Source organism: Nelumbo lutea, chromosome 1 (assembly GCF_056320005.1).
Source record: "Nelumbo lutea isolate HS-2025 chromosome 1, American lotus-T2T, whole genome shotgun sequence".
NCBI classification, from domain to species: domain Eukaryota; kingdom Viridiplantae; phylum Streptophyta; class Magnoliopsida; order Proteales; family Nelumbonaceae; genus Nelumbo; species Nelumbo lutea.
The window spans coordinates 17,493,678-17,509,846 of NC_142684.1; the positions used below are offsets into that span (position 1 = coordinate 17,493,678).

The 16,169-nt window shown below is 37.3% G+C and overlaps 2 protein-coding genes across 3 annotated transcripts in view; both read left to right on the plus strand.

Moving 5' to 3' along the window:
• The window catches only part of LOC148873747 (Hydrolase-like protein family), a 47,469-nt gene extending 46,544 nt beyond the window's left edge, over window positions 1–925 (plus strand). The window contains exons 9-11 of the mRNA XM_088963585.1: window positions 245–413; window positions 508–605; window positions 701–925. Coding sequence (XP_088819711.1) covers window positions 245–413; window positions 508–605; window positions 701–805 — 372 coding nt within the window. The 3' untranslated portion in view covers window positions 806–925. The remainder of the gene's footprint in view (window positions 1–244; window positions 414–507; window positions 606–700) is intronic.
• Window positions 926–7,455: 6,530 nt separating this feature from the next.
• On the plus strand, window positions 7,456–11,948 carry LOC148873748 (14-3-3-like protein D). 2 transcript variants are annotated; one of them, XM_088963540.1, is made up of 7 exons: window positions 7,456–8,086; window positions 8,197–8,503; window positions 8,601–8,688; window positions 10,028–10,137; window positions 10,241–10,389; window positions 11,304–11,359; window positions 11,439–11,948. In XM_088963540.1, the coding sequence occupies exons 1-7, from the start codon at window positions 8,014–8,016 to the stop codon at window positions 11,439–11,441; spliced, it is 786 nt and encodes a 261-aa protein (XP_088819666.1). In that variant the 5' UTR covers window positions 7,456–8,013; the 3' UTR covers window positions 11,442–11,948. The 2 variants fall into 2 exon arrangements, with proteins under 2 accessions (XP_088819666.1, XP_088819667.1); XM_088963541.1 differs by having other exon boundaries at window positions 7,602–8,086; window positions 11,307–11,359.
• Window positions 11,949–16,169: the final 4,221 nt, after the last annotated feature.

A 16,169-nucleotide genomic window follows, 5' to 3' on the forward strand; every position in this document is an offset into this window, starting at 1 on the left:
CTGAGTTCCTGTGATGTTTCACCTTGGGCATTTCTAGGTCTTTCTGCTTTGAACTGGGAGGTGGTAATTCTTAGAATTTTAATTTTATGTTTGTAAACTAGAAAAGAAAAAACATAAAGTGAAAAGTCGACAAAGTTACATCAAAGATACAAGTGGTGTATATCATATTTTTTATCTCATTTTTTCCCTGCTATAATAAAATCTTATCTCTTGTATGTGTTGGCTGTCTACTGAAAACTGGCAGCCCCCTCGACGATCTTTGGATGGTTACAAACATGTTGTAGATGTGGAGTATTGCCCCCCTGTATCATCCCAGGGCCCTCATTTTCCTCCAGAAGCAGCAAAAGCAAAGGAGGCAGCACAAAATGAACCCAGCACACAAAATACTAGAGAGTACCATGATATTATGGAAGGTTAATATCTATGTCAATGAAACTAATGATGTTGCTTCTTATTCTCTGTGGTCTAATCCCTTACTGGTGTTAACATCATTATATCATTTGACAGAGGAAATGATACGTGGCTTACAAAGATTAGGGTGGAAGAAAGTCGACGTCAGCTTTCATTCGGCATTTTGGCCCTTCTTCGCCCATAATAATATCCATGTCTGATTCAATTCACTTATCAATCAACATAATTATGCTCCCTATTCTTACAAATTCTTCTGTTTTTATTAATTAAATAATTGATGATGCTTCAGGTGAAGAACGAATGGCTTCACAATGCCGGTGTTGGAGTGGTTGCTCATGTTGCAGACAGCATAAAACAACAGGAGTCTACCCCATTAATTGCTGCTAGCTTATAGCCACAAAGTTTATGTGGGTGTACTTAAAAGGCTGTACAATGTTGTAAACTAGATGCAAGTATAGAAAATTCATGATGCTTTTTTTGGCTATATAGTAAAACTTTTTTTATGGAAAGCCAATACATCTGTTCGAAGTGAGGATTCAAAGGTCCGAGTAAGGGGAAAAGAGTGAAGATTAAAAGATGATCAAGACTTGGAAAATAAGCAGTAATTCACAATTATGGTGGGGAACCTGCTCTACCTTAAAACTTAGGCTCTTTAGCCATGGACCACTGAAACTCTTTGGGGTAAGAAAAAGTTGAGTAATGGTGGAATCCAACCTCTCTGATGTCTGTCATGTGATTGTAAGATTGTTTCAACAACCACATCTTGACACCATGTCTAGTGTTAATCTTTAACCGTAGTTATGTACAAGTGATGGTGACCTATTCTGCTGTCTGCTATACTTTCTGTACCCGCTCTATCGAAAAAAAAAGACTCGGCTCATTTGAGTACGGAAGAAGCAAAAGTTGCTGTTGGCCAAGTAGCCAACTGAAAGTTTCCTGACTCAACCACTTTCCATGACTTTTCCTCTGCCAGCTATGAACATTCCAAACTGGTACCTAAGGACTATTCGTACCTGTTCCTGACTCTTTGATCTCAAGGCCAAGAACAGCTCCATCCAATCTCATCTTCCCTTTTATTTTTTCAAGTCCTTTTGTAGGGGTGTTCATGAAAATCTAAAAAATCTAATTAAACGGATGAAAACAAATAAAAAGAATCTGATTAATCGAACCGATAGGTTTGGTATCAATTAACCAATATGAAAAATCAGCAGTTAATCGATATCGAATCAATTGGTATGTATATATGTAAAATATAAAAAAAAAATTGAAAAATCGAAAGATCGAATTCGTCAAAAACTGAACTGATCAATCAGTTATCGATTAATTGATTGATTTCAGTTCGGTATAGTTTTATAGTTTTCCAAAAACTGAAGGACTGATTCAGTTTGAAAGGAAAAAAAAAAAAAAAACGACCCACAATTTATAATCGCTAAGTTAAAACTCCAGTGGAGCAACAAGCTACAGCTGATCCTTCTCAAACTTTTTACCCCTACCCAAGAACTTACAAGCAATTGAAAGAATATGAAAAGGGTACATGTTCATCCGGTAAATCTTGTCGTGTCTTGCCAACCAAAACTGTAAATCACTTGACGCAAACCATTTCTCCACTATAATTCCCCCAACCAGCCCCATAGATCGTTTGGAAGGGTTTCAGTGTTGGTTGAGCCGCTTTAGAAAATAATCTATCTTAAATAGTTTCACCGGAAAGGTTGAGCCGCTTTAGTATCCTGTATTTTGGGCCTAGTACCATTTTGATCCCTGAACTTTAAAATGTGATAATTCAGTATCTAAATTTTCAAAACGTGATAATCAGCCGTTAATTAGCTGTTAAGTGGCATTTGAAAAAGACACGAATGCCCTTAGAGTGTCATCTAATTTTTTTATCAACTATTCAATCATTGACAAAAAATTAACAGTCCTAAATCTTTGCCTAGAAAGTTGGGGTCACGTTTGTGAGTCATTCTGGTGACCCCAACTTTCTTGAATAGAAGAGGCAAGGATTTGGAACCATTAATTTTTATCAACGTTTAGATGATTGATAAAGAAAATTAAATGACATTCGAAGGGCATTTGTGTCTTTTCAAATGCCATTGAACGGTTAATTAATAGCTAATTAACGATAGGTACTAAATTGTCATGTTTTAAAAGTTTTGATATTGAATTGTAGCATTTTAAAATTTGGAAACTAAAGTGACACTAGCCCAAAGTACAAGATAGTAATCGGGAATTTTTTCTTAATTTTTTTGAAATTTCCATCAAACATGGCTTCACAACTTTCTCTCAGAAACCGCTTGTAAAATCGCTCCCAAACGGGCACTAAAGGCCTCGAACAACCCACTTGAATGCCCACTATAGTGTCAAAATAGTACAGCTTTATCGCAACTCGTCAGACTGAGTAATGGTTCCGGACATAAAAAAAAAGGTCTAAAGAGATACTACACTATCTCTTACCCAATGGAAGGAATCAGTACAATGATACAAAGCTCTTGTTTTCCTCGTTGCAACCAACTCCCATTTCATCCATGAGCCTCAGTTATTGGAGGGCCCACTGTCAGTTTTAATAAGGAGATGCATGCATGGAATACCATTATCATTAATAAGAAAGTAGCCAAATAAATGTGCTGTCTTTTCTACTGGTAACAAGCTTATTAATCCATTCACCTAGCAAAGATTTATGTGTTTAATAAATGTTGCACTTGGTATTTTAGGGCTGTGTTTGATTTGATAGATAATAAGAAAAGAAATAGAAAGTTGAAGAAAAGTTCTTAACAAATTTTTTGAAATTATTAAAGTATGTGTTTGTTTGTGGATTAGTGTAATATTGTACTTTGATCCAGTTTTGTAACTATTTGGATGGAGTATAAATAACCATTAAAAGTCGATGTAAAATTCTTTGTTCTGGTCATCGGTTTTTGGGTCGATGGTTCAACTGTTTGGTTAGAACAAACAGTTTGTTCTAACAAATAAATTAAAAATAAAAAACGGTCAAAACTGTTGATCGGATCGATGGGTCAATGGATTATTTTTTTCAATGGTTTTTGACCAAAAAACGGGTTTGGGGTAAAACGAAACCAGCTTCCTAAATGATTCCCAGGCTGAATCCAACAGTCCACGTCAACGGCGGTTCGAAAACCTTGCTCCATACAGATCAAGTTTTAGATCAATAATTAAGAGAACCTATTTTTATAAAAAGCATGTAAAACTTTACATCTATGATTGCCGGTTCCCATTTACACCTTTTTTAAACCAGTCAATGTGTCTTCCCCATGTATCCAAAAAAAATTGATGTAGAACTCTATGGTGTAAAAGTGTATTTACACCATCTTCATCCACGTATTGGCACCTTTATCTTTTCAGTAAAAGATTGTATTTGGTTTGAAAGAAAAGGTAGAGAAAGCTAGGAAAATCTATACAAATCTTGTGCAGGTTTTTTTAACTTTCTCTTACTTTCCCTATCTTTTCTTTCAAACCAAACAAAGCCTTAAGTAAAGATATCCAATAAATGAAAGATCATGCAACTGACATGAAAAGATAATTAGAAGAATATTCGATCCAAAAGGTTGGTTGTATGGTGGAAGGTCTAGATTGACCACATAACCCTTTTAAATGCCTGAAATAGTTGAAATCATCTAGCAAAGAGATAGGCTTTATTTTCCAATAGAGGGAGCCAAGGAGCTATAAGATCAGAGATTCTAAGGTTATCTAACTTCTTTGAACTTTGGAAGTCGGGGAAACATATCAAAGCATTTCTTTCGCATTCAAGTTAGAACAGGTTTCTTTTCTGTTTGAATGATGTGTGTTTCTATTTACTTTTCTAACCATACAAGTTAATGCACTGTCTCATCTGTAGCAGCAGAAAGTAAAGTAAGTAAAAACAACTTTATGAAGAAAGCAAGTTTGAAGTCATGAAGTTGCACACAACATAAGCACCAACAAGTAACAACCTAATAGAAAAGGTGGGTTCTCTTTGGCAATCGAGTTCATCCTCACAAAACCGTATTCACAGCTTTTTGTAGCCGTGGATTAAGAACATCTCCATACTTATATGTTTTGTGAGAATAAAATCCAAATTCCCTAATAGTCCAATAGGACAAATACTCTGACAGTTTAACTTCCTCTAATTTCTTTTTCTTTTGTCCATCGGAGCAAGGTCTACTCATATTATCAAATGGGTGTGCTGTGATCCTCCCCCCTGTCTCTCACATGTTGATGGATCTGGACTGAATCTACTGGGCCCTCTTGAGAGATTATAGAGTCAATTTGCTGAAATGACTTGAACCCATCATCCATTATGTTCCTGCCTCGTCTTCAATGTATGATATTTAGACATTAACAGAACCTTTAGTCATATTTTTATTTGTACTAGCTGAACCTAGTAAAAAAAAAAAAAAACACAAAACATAATGATATCTCTCGGCCTACTTGAACCTTCATTAATGGGCTCTTGTAAGAGACACAAATGATTTGTGAGGCCGGACAGTCTAAACTTTCATGGGTGTTTGGGGGATTGAGTAGTAGGTCTAGAATTTAAAGCCCATAAGCCAGCTTCCATAACCGTACCAACCAAACAGACTCTTGACTCCGTGCCGTTCATAGCACTCACTGATGTCACTGTGCTTTGTCAAGCTGGAAAACCAGCAATTCATCCATTCTCCTTCCAATTGACTACTAGTTACTGGCTTTCTTCTGGGGAGAGGAAAATTCCATGGGGAAGACTACTTCTTCCAATTGAGCCCTTTTCACTCTAGCATTCTTCTCAACCTCATCATCCACTCGCTGTGGCACCAGATTCAGATAGGTCAAACCCAAATGGCTGGCCCCAACTCATCAGAGAATAGTTTGATTGGATGACTCCATGTTTGGCCTCCCCTTTCATCATGTTTCCCTGTAAAAGAAAATTGGCTCACCGCAGGTCTCGCCCATATGCCTGGCCCACTCCACCCCACCAGACCAGTTTTCTCAGAACAAAAGGGGGAAAAGAAGAAGGAAAAGGGAGCAGACCCAAGAAAATTTGGCCACTTTGGCACCTGGAGTACTACTCTATTGGAACCGTAGGATACTGGGCCAATCATGATAAAGCACATCAACCACCTGACTGGGTTCATGTATGGGGTGGGGCTGACACGGTGTTATCATGATTGGATGAGTATTATGAGTGGATGTAGATGAAGCCTGAAGGGATACAGTACATAGACCAAAGCATGGGTTTCAGCCTTGAGGCCACAGGCCCCTTGAATTGGCCGGACCCATAACTTGTCAAGTGGCCCATGTACAGAGTGTCCGGAAATACCATTCAATGTGACCCATCTTGACAGAGTGCTTGAATTTGATCTTCTTTGTAACAATTGTAATTCTAAATACTTTATTTTACGATCAAGGATTAAAGTATTGGTATCGAATATTGTATTGGACAATTTGGATATAGATATGGATAAGGATATATTTTAGAAATACATGAATATGGATAAAAAATATGAAAACATTTACATACATTACAGAAATGCATATAAATTTCATAAATGCTTTAATAACACTAAAACTAACATCAAATAACCGCAAATAGTACATAAATACATAAGAAATGTATTGTTTTAATGATATATATATATTTACAATTAACTATAAACTATGTTTGCTAAAACCTGAAAAGCCATGAAGTCATATTTTGTAAAAATCAGAAAGCCAAAAATAAATTTAACTGAACTGAAAATTGACTTTTCAATGAAGCTCTACATCCCAATCAATACAGCTTAATCAAAGCTGAAGTCCTCCCAAAAGGGCTTATGGGCCAACGTTTTAAAACCGATTGAGGCCCAATAGTTTTGGCAACATTTCAGCCACCTAGGTCGGACGGTTTTTTAACTAGTCAATGGATTTGACCAAATCCTGGGTTTTAGCCAAACCGGACCCCGGAATCATGATTGAGTGATAGTTTGGATGATTGGAACGTCCAAATAAATGGCGATTGGTGAGTTGAAAACAATGTTGTGAAATATGACAGATCTCGTGAAAAGTTCTTGAAATCACCTCCCCTTTGCAAGTTATTAAAAGATTTCAGCATTAAGAGAGGATTAGGTTTAGTATCATTATGATTTTTGAACCTTCAAATTAAATAATCTTTATTCCATTTCCTTCATGATTCTTCAGCTGGCCGATGTCAGATAAACTGCCCCATTGGGGGAGAATCAAGCAAGATGGTCACTGTTTATGGTCGCGGTGACCTACTTAGCATCCGATTCAAAAATGACCCTCGTATGTGGTAGAGAACTGGCTAATTTACAGCCTAGCCTTAAGGCTTTAGGTTCTGCTGATTCAATTGAGGTACAACAGATTTTTTGTCTGTGCTTCCAGCAAGGATGACTCTCTCCCTCTCTCTATAAATAGTTGAACGATGGGTAAGGGACATGCTCTCTAGCCCTCTTTTTATTCTCTTGCTCTCACCTCGTGCCCTTTTCACCTTGTTAGCCAAGTTACCTTGGCTCGGTTTGATTTTGTTCATGATAAAACAAGGTTTAAAAAATCGATCAGGATGGGCCACAGGCTTTTGATTTTGTGGTTCAACGGTTTGATTTGAATGGATGGTCAATTTGGATTAAAAAAATAAAAAAAAAATTAAAATAAAAATAAAAAATTGTCTGCCTAGGTCACTAAATCGCTGATCAAATCAACAGTTTTTGATTAAAAAAAAAAACCTGAATAATTTTCAGGCCAAATCAATCAAATCACAAAATACTTTCCTAACATGATTTGTATCTGGACATAATAAAGATTAAAGACATGCGGCCACAGCTAATGTTGGAATGTGTTGAAAAAGCTTTTTCCGACTCTATTATTTCTTATGTTCCCACTACAAAGTGTAAAACCACTAAACCAGCAGCAGGAAAACTTACCAACTGAGCCACCGGTGGAGACTATGAGAGTATTTGTATTCGTATTTGTTCCAAACTGAGTATTAATATGAGGGTATTTTCGGAATATTAAGAGTTAAGAAGGTGACCCGGCAGAGGGCAGGTAGGTAAGCAAGAGTAAGATGCATCAAGTATCAACCAAAAGAAACGAACTGAGAAGAAATTTCACAAAATTAAGGGATGTTTTAGTAAGAGAAGAAAGGGAGAAGTGAGGTTTGAATAGTTTTCCTCCTCAAATCTAAATTCGTCTATAAATAAGGGTAATTGCAGCGAGGCCCACCCGACCTAAACACAGCGACAGCCTTGAACAAATATGCATTGAGTGGTGATACGTGGAGCATTTTCATTCCACAACAGTACCGGGAATCCGACGTGGCATCTACACCCGCCAGCGACTCTGGACTGTACCATCGAGGTCTCCTCTAAATCTATCTGCTGCCGTCCGAAAACCATCTCCTATAAATCTATCTGCTGCCGTCCGAAAACCACCGAGGTCTCCTCTAAATCTATCTGCTGCCGTCCGAAAACCATCTCCTATAAATCTATCTGCTGCCGTCCGAAAACCGTGTGTCCCTTTCACTCTCCTTCTCTCTCTCTCTAACCGAGTAAATTGACTGATTGGTATCGGCCGAAAGAGGAATCTTTGAGCACACAGAAATCAAAGCGAGGGAAACCCTAATTTCTCAGATCGGCCATGGCTTCCTCTAAGGAGCGCGATAGCTATGTTTACATCGCCAAGCTCGCCGAGCAGGCCGAGCGATATGATGGTTAGGGTTTTCTTTTTTTGGCATCTCCAGATCTCGTATCTGAATCCGTTTCTGTTCTTAATCTTTGATGAAAGCTAGGGATTTTGGCTTACATTCTTTGATTTTGGCAGAAATGGTGGATTCGATGAAGAAAGTTGCGAAGCTCGACGTCGAATTGACCGTGGAGGAGAGGAATCTACTCTCCGTCGGCTACAAGAATGTGATTGGGGCTCGCAGGGCTTCGTGGAGGATACTTTCGTCAATTGAGCAGAAGGAAGAAGCCAAAGGGAACGAGCAGAACGCGAAGCGGATCAAGGAGTACAGACAGAAGGTTGAGTCCGAGCTCACGAGCATCTGCAACGATATCATGACTGTGATCGATGAGCATCTCATTCCTTCCTCTTCTGCTGGGGAATCTACCGTCTTTTACTATAAGATGTGAGGGATCTTGTTCCCGTTGGTTATTGCTGGCTGTTTCCGTTTTTATTGGTGGGGTTCCACGGGTTTTAGGGTTTGGAGTTTTGGCTGGTTGCAGGAAAGGGGACTACTACCGTTATCTCGCGGAGTTTAAGACCGGTAATGAGAGGAAAGAGGCTTCCGATCAGTCACTGAAAGCTTATCAGGTGTGTGCTTGTTGACTTTCTATTCTTTCTTTTGCCGAAGATTCTTTTGTTTTGGACATTCTAGTGGCATTTCTAATGTGATCAACCGGGTGTCTTCACCTGTCTGATCTGTGCTTGTTTTAGACGATTGATAAACTTTAGATCTGACTGTTAGTTTTTAGTATGTCCAGAATTTTATGCTGTTACTTTATTGTGAAATGGTTGAGTGACTCGGTTAAGGCAGTAGAGGGTATTAGGTTGACCAAGACCATACTTTGAATACCACATCATATTTAATTCCCTAACTCGAATCCACTCAAGCGTCTGAATTCTTCGTTCTCATTTCTGTGTTCAAACTTGGCATTCAAGAGAAGGTTGTTGAATACTCATTTGCAAGTCTAGATGACTAATGCAATGCTTACTGAGAATATTTTGGATATACTTATGATTAATGTTTAATTGCTTATTAAGGTTGCTTTGGAGATACGTATGCCCAATGCTTATTGGAATTGTTTTGGAGCTACTTACGATCAATGTTTGTGCAAACATGTTTTGTTTATGCATAACGGCATGTGTTTTGTATTACTTTAATTAGGATGTTCGTTATTAAACATGTATTCTTCTCATGTACCCATATAAAAATTTGACCTTCTTGCTATTTACTTTTTTTGGCACCTTCTCATTTTCTTTGATGCTATTTGATCCTTTAGTTGCTTTCTAATTTATATTTGTTGGAAATTCTTATAGTAATTGAATCCTGGTGGGGTGTCTTGGTTGTACCAGTCTACCCTGTTCTGGTTGAAATTGAAGTTGCGTTTGATATGATCATGACAGTGATCCTAACCTGCACTTGGCATCTTAACAAAAGAGGGTAGTAAAGTGTAGAACCTTTTTGTTACCTAGCATGGAAATGAATAAAAAGTAACAAGAAAAAGTGAGTGTAGACTTGGTACCACATAGCTGGATGTGAAGTTGGAGGCCTATGATACTACCAAGTGATTTGCAACACTAGGAAAAGCATTCATTTCTCTGTGCCCTCTGACTCTATGACTTCTGAGTTGGTTTTGGTCTATATTATTTATTCTTTTTTACCATTGGTCTATATTATTTATTATTTTTTTACCGTTGATCTATATTTTGTTTTGCCCTGCTATATAGATCATACTGGCATGCAGTGAGCCAGTATATTTTGTTTATTGGGTTAATTTGGTAATTTGTTTACAATGAGCCACAGAACTTTAACATAGTGTTACTTAATATCTAATTGAAATATGGTGTAATTTGGTTTATTAAACAACAGATAAAATGAACATTGCTGCACGGCATTCACTAATTCTGCTTTTTGTTGCACTGTATGTAGACGGCCTCCAGTACAGCAGAATCTGATTTGTCTCCCACACATCCTATCCGATTGGGTTTGGCATTGAATTTCTCAGTCTTTTACTATGAGATTATGAACTCACCTGAAAGGTAAGATTTTAATTTTTCTATTATCCTTCCGAGTATAATATGATGATATGATCTTTCATTTAACACTGGGAACTTGATCTCACTGTTGCTGCTTATCACATAGAGCCTGCCACCTTGCCAAGCAAGCTTTTGATGAAGCTATATCTGAGCTGGACACCCTGAGTGAGGAATCTTACAAGGACAGCACTTTGATTATGCAACTCCTGAGGGATAACCTTACTTTGTGGACTTCTGATATCCCAGAGGATGGAGGTAGTTTTCTAACCTTTTGCATGGCTGAACCATGTAGCTACTTTTATCTCTTTACAATATCCTATTGAGTTGCCACTCTTAAAAATCGTCATTCCGATGCATGATTGGCTGAACATTTTTCCCCACTAGTTTGATTTTGTTTCTATACCAAAATGCACACTTTTACACCCTGTGCTATTTGTCCTTTTTTTTTTTTTTTGAAAGACTGCTATTTGTCTTTGATATTTATACTCGAACACATTATGACTCTTATGCTATGCGCATGCTAAATCATTGAACAAAAGTGCATAACTAGTGTATATTTTGTTGAATGGAATCAAACAGCCCAGTGAATTTAGGAGTTTTCCTCTTTTCCACAGGTGTCCAAGGTGACTCCTAATCATTGTGCAATTAACCTATTGCTGGTGCTTTCTTAGATCTGATTGTGTGTAGGATGAATTTGCATTGTCTTGGTTGTTCTGTGGATGATATTGGTGAAAAACATGCAATTTGATATTAGTCTGATGGTTACACTTCCAAATATTCCCAGACATGCAATTGATAATCTTTTACCATTATATTGCACGCTAGTTGATATTAGTCTGATGTTTACACTTCAAACACATAAATGTAATTATCTAGCCTTGTTCATTCAGTTGTCAATTTGTGTGTATGACTGTGTGGGCTTCCACCACCTCGAGTATCTGAGTAAGTGGCATTCACATATTTTTTTCAGTTCATCGATCATCATCGGTTTGCTAGTTTTGCAGTTTTAGTTTGTATAGCGTCGGGCGTTAGCCTAGAATAACAGAATTTGTAACCCCTGTTTCGAATTAAGAAATGACCGACGCAAACATGAAAGTTGAAAAAAATACTAAATCGAGTTGTAGTTTGTTTTATTCACTAATTAAAATTAAACTCACATTTGTCTGCAGCAGATGATGGCCAGAGGATGGAGACTTCTGCCAAGGCCGGAGGTGATGATGCAGAGGTGGGTTGCACTCCTGCTCAACCGTCATCGTATTATTAAAAAGTTGGAGTTAAGTGTGATTTTTTTTCTTTTATTGCAGTGAAGGGGAAGACAGCCATAAAGCCAGGAACCAGACAACCACTTGTAAAACGGGGAAGAGGAAAAGGGTGTTCCCTACTTTCTGCTCATCTCTGGAATACTGTTTCCGTAATTAAAAAGGAGAATTTCAAATATCTATGATATTCCTTTGGTTCATTGTGTGGTTATTATTATTGCTACCATGATAGGTTGATGTTCGTCGAACTTGGTCAGTCCTGTTTGCACCCCCCAAGGCTTTCTATCCTCCGCCATTTGGACGGAATTTAATAGGGTTGGTGTGGTTACTTTAGGAAGAAGATTTTTCTTTTTATATGAAAAATTGCGACGAGTTCAGGCTTCTCAGGGAGGACAACAACCACTCCTACCAATTTTAATTTTCTCCTTTCTCTTCTCTTTGCCTTCATTTTGTTTTTCTTTCCCAAGTAATTGTTATTTTCTTGTTTATTCAAACTTGATGTTAAACCCGTAATTGCCACATCTAATCGAGTTTCATCCCGGTGTCTTTCGTATATTTACTATTTACTATTTGATTATAGAATTCTACAAGCTTGGCTTTTGGATTTGGACTGCGGTGCCTATCAAGTGATTTACTGTAACTCAAACACCTATAAACTAAAATGTGGGAACACCTTGCAAGGGCTCCCAATTCCCATACTGCACTTTGTTCTATCAAACCTTGAAAACTAGCCCATTATGTATGAGCACTGGTTGACAGGTTCCGTTAATACGTCTGCATTTTATTCCCTTTTCCTCTAGATTTTCTACACTTAGTCTACTGATTGCCTCCAAGTCATAAAATCTTCCAAGAAGTATCCACCTTAAACCGACTCTAATGGAGAATGTCTTCCGCCTCTTCGAGAGCCATCTCCATGTCAATAGAAACGGTTTGGAAGGAGTATATATACAAAATACAAGTAAAATGATACAAAATATAAGGTTTGGCACTTTATATATTTGTATTTGTATTCATTCAATCTGAGCCCTAGAATGCTGAAAACATCGGTGCTAATTCATTAGTTTAATCATTGGGAGTTCAGAACTTCAGCGTAGAGGCCTAAGTTGTGACTCAACTTAGATAACTGCATTACTATTGTGAATTGGTCGAGCTACAACTCTTGCCATGTGGATAAATCAAATTCCTAATGCTGTGTTTGGAGATAATGCAAATGGAGTGTAAATTCTGGTTCAGGGTAAATTTTGCACTTTGGTTTACTTTTGTGTGTTTTTGGCAATATCACATTTATGTATTGTCAAATGACAGATGTTTTTGGCAATATCATATTTACATTGATAATAAGATGTAAAGGTACATTATTAATAAAAAAGAGGTTAATTTATATTTAAGTGGGCTTTTGATAATATATATATATATATGTTTTATTGAAATTCATGTTTGCATCCATTAAAATTAAAAGTCTGTTTAATAAGAAGATAAATTTGACAGTGCAAAATTAACCCAATTTTACAATTTATGTGAATTCTTTTACACTACATATTTGTATTTACACTTATTTGCATTATTTCCAAACGTAGCCTAAGGGAAAACAAAACCCATGAAATGTTAATAAATCCAATAAATACTGCTTCACCAACCTATCCAGGTTTTGAGGTGTGATGTATTAAGTATGAGAGGGGGGTTGAGATGAGATAATTGGGTTACCTCCTGGATGCCCGCTCAAACGAACGACTCTCTCGTCAAGTACAGCAACCTCCTTGATATTGAACTTATTGAGTAGAGTAAGACTGGAGATGGTAGACATGGGCATGACAACCAAATCGTCCATGACCATGTAAGTCACGACGCCCTTCACATATCCCCCTTCTCCGCTTGTGGCTCCCCCTTGACCTTGAAATCCCACGTACATCCGGTTCCCACACCCAGGACAACGCGCGCCATCAATTTTTTGTGTTTGTCACACGATGACATGCATACCCATTGCAATGTAATGTATTATAGACCTTTTTTTTTTTGGCAAGTAAAAGAAAGTATATTAAAGGGAGGAAATATTTACATAATGCTCCACAAGAGGTATCCTTTCAAAATAACCATTGTAATCAAAATAGTATTGAGTTACTGTTTTTTCTTTTTGGGATACCGTGTGGGCAGGAAGATTAAAAGTTCTGTTTATATATTTATATTACATTAATTCCCAGACTTGTGAGGAAGACAAATCCAATGATGTTCATTAGTAGAAGGAAATATAGAAGTTTGGCAAATTTTGGTAGTCTCTTCCCGGGTGAAATATTATTGAATTAAAGCTCGATTCTATTGACCATCTGTAAACAAAGCTGATAGAGGGAGATTTCTCATCTAAGGAGAAACAGGAAAAGGAATGCAGTGAAAGGAGAAATCAGACTAAATCTAGGGCACTTGGGAAAGAGAAGCATTAGAGTTTTCACTAACCAAATAACCAACTTCTGAAGATAATTCTATTACCTTTGGACAAATAGCTTTCCAACAAATAAAGGCATTGGCAACAGTGGAATAAAGAAAGATGGACTCTGTTTTGAGGTATTTAGCTTTCTAGAGTTGGGCCCAGAGTTTATGTGGGAAAAGGAAGGAGAGTTTACTGCTAGAGAAATTCCTTTGACCTGGTTCTCAGGTTCTGTTTGATAGAGGAACCGAGTAAGACCTTCCATAGCAAGGATAAAAAGATAAGGTGATAGAGGGTCACCTTATCGAATGCCTCTAGTAGGATGAAAATGTCCTTCCTATGAGCCACTAACAAGAACAAAGTAGGAAATAGTAGAAATGCATTCCTTAATCAATAGACAAAATTCTTCAAAAAATCCTAAGGAAGACAGAATTTGCAAGAAAAAATTCCATTCCAAGCGATCATAGGCTTTGGACATGTCTAAATTGATAGCCAGGTAGCTAGTACCCCTCTTTTTGTGTTTCAGATAGTGAAAAGCTTCCTGGGTTAAAATAGTATTATCAAACATGTGATGGACAGGAACAAAAACTACCTGATTTAGAGCAATACATTTATCTAGAAGGGTCCAAAGCTTAGAAGCAATTAACTTAGCTATGATCTTATAGGTAACATTACAAAGGTTGATGGGTCTGTAATCTTGAACTTTGGTGCAGTCAACATTTTTAGGAATAAGACAAATAAAGGTATGGTTGATTTGCCTTAGCAATTTCTTATTCCTAAATAATTCTTAGACTACTTGGATAATTTGAGGGCCCATAAAGTCTTAGCATTCCTTAAATACCAAATAAGGCATCCCATCTGGACCCGGGGATTTAAGACTTCCAATGCTGAAAAGGGTTTATTTGATTTCTTCTCCAGTGGAGATGCTCATTAGTAGGGAATTCTCTTCCTAGGAGATTATTAGGGGGGAAAGAGAGCTTAGGTTTTCAATGTCCTGGGTGCCCTGAGTAGAAAAAAGATCAAAGAAGTAATCCACAAAGATAGAGGAAATGTCATGGTGCTCTATTTTTTTTATTTATTGTTAGTGTCTTTAGTACCTGCTATGAAATTTTTCTTTCTACGACAAAGAGCACTGTTGTGGAAAAAATTAGTATTTTTGTCTCCAAGGAGAAGCCAATTCTAGCGAGATTTTTGTCTCCAAAAACTTTCTAATTGCCAAGAGGCCGCTTCCAACTCTTTGTACAAACTTTGAATTAACATATAATCTCCATTTTGTTCGGCTTGGATGATTTGTCTCTCGATTAAGTCTATCTTAATTTTGGGATCAATAAAATGATTTTTCCTCCAATGAATCAATTGTTTTTTTTATTTCATCCAATTTCCAAGTGAGTCGAAAAGCAGCATGGCCCTGCATTTGAAATTACCAACCTTTTTCAACCAAAGATCTACAAGACTCTTCCGAGATCCACATTTCAAAGAATCTAAAAGGTATAGGAAGGTTGTGAAGCTTGGGATGCAGGTTGAGAATCAAATGATGATGATCCGAACCCCATTTAGAGCCCAAGGACAAAGAATTATCAGGAAAAAGTTGAAGCCAATCCAAAGAGAGAATGACTTTATCTAAGGTCCACTGAATATGGCCCATGGTTCTTTTATTTGTCCAAGAGAAACCCCTCCTTGGATATTTAGTTCAAGAAGATTGAGTGATGATCAAGTTTCTATATTGCGAGGAAGTTAGATGACTATTATGAGAGGTAGAGGGAAAGGGGTCGGAAGGATTTATTATTGTAGCTTCACTTAGATCACCCATCAAGATAAAAGGAAAATTGACATTTAACAACATGTTATTTAAAGTTCTCCAGAAAGGGTTTCTTTTGTGTCTAATAGAAGGTCCATAAATGAAATCTAACAACCAAGAGGTTATAACTGGATGAACTTCCAAGAAAACATACTTAGGTTTAGAGAAAAAAAAATTAAAATATTAAGGGAAACTTTCCAAAGAACTGCTAAGCCGTTGGCTCAGCCTTCAAGGTTAATAATAAAAGAGTTAGTATAATTCAAAACATTAATGAGATTATTTAAATTTAGAGTCTTGGATTTTAGTCTCACAAAGGAAGATAATATCCGGGCTGAACCGGGAGACTAAATCCTTGAGACCTTGAACTGCCTTAGGGAGAGCGGCCCCACGACATATCCAACTTATGACTAACATTGATGGGGGTGGGGCTGAATTGGGCCAGCCTCCTCTGCCCTCAAGTAAAAATTAAAGGAAAAAAGAGAGAAAAGATGAATTACCTCATCCTGAAGATCAGAAATCAGAGTAGTAGCACGAGGGGAAGTATCATCCACAAAAATTA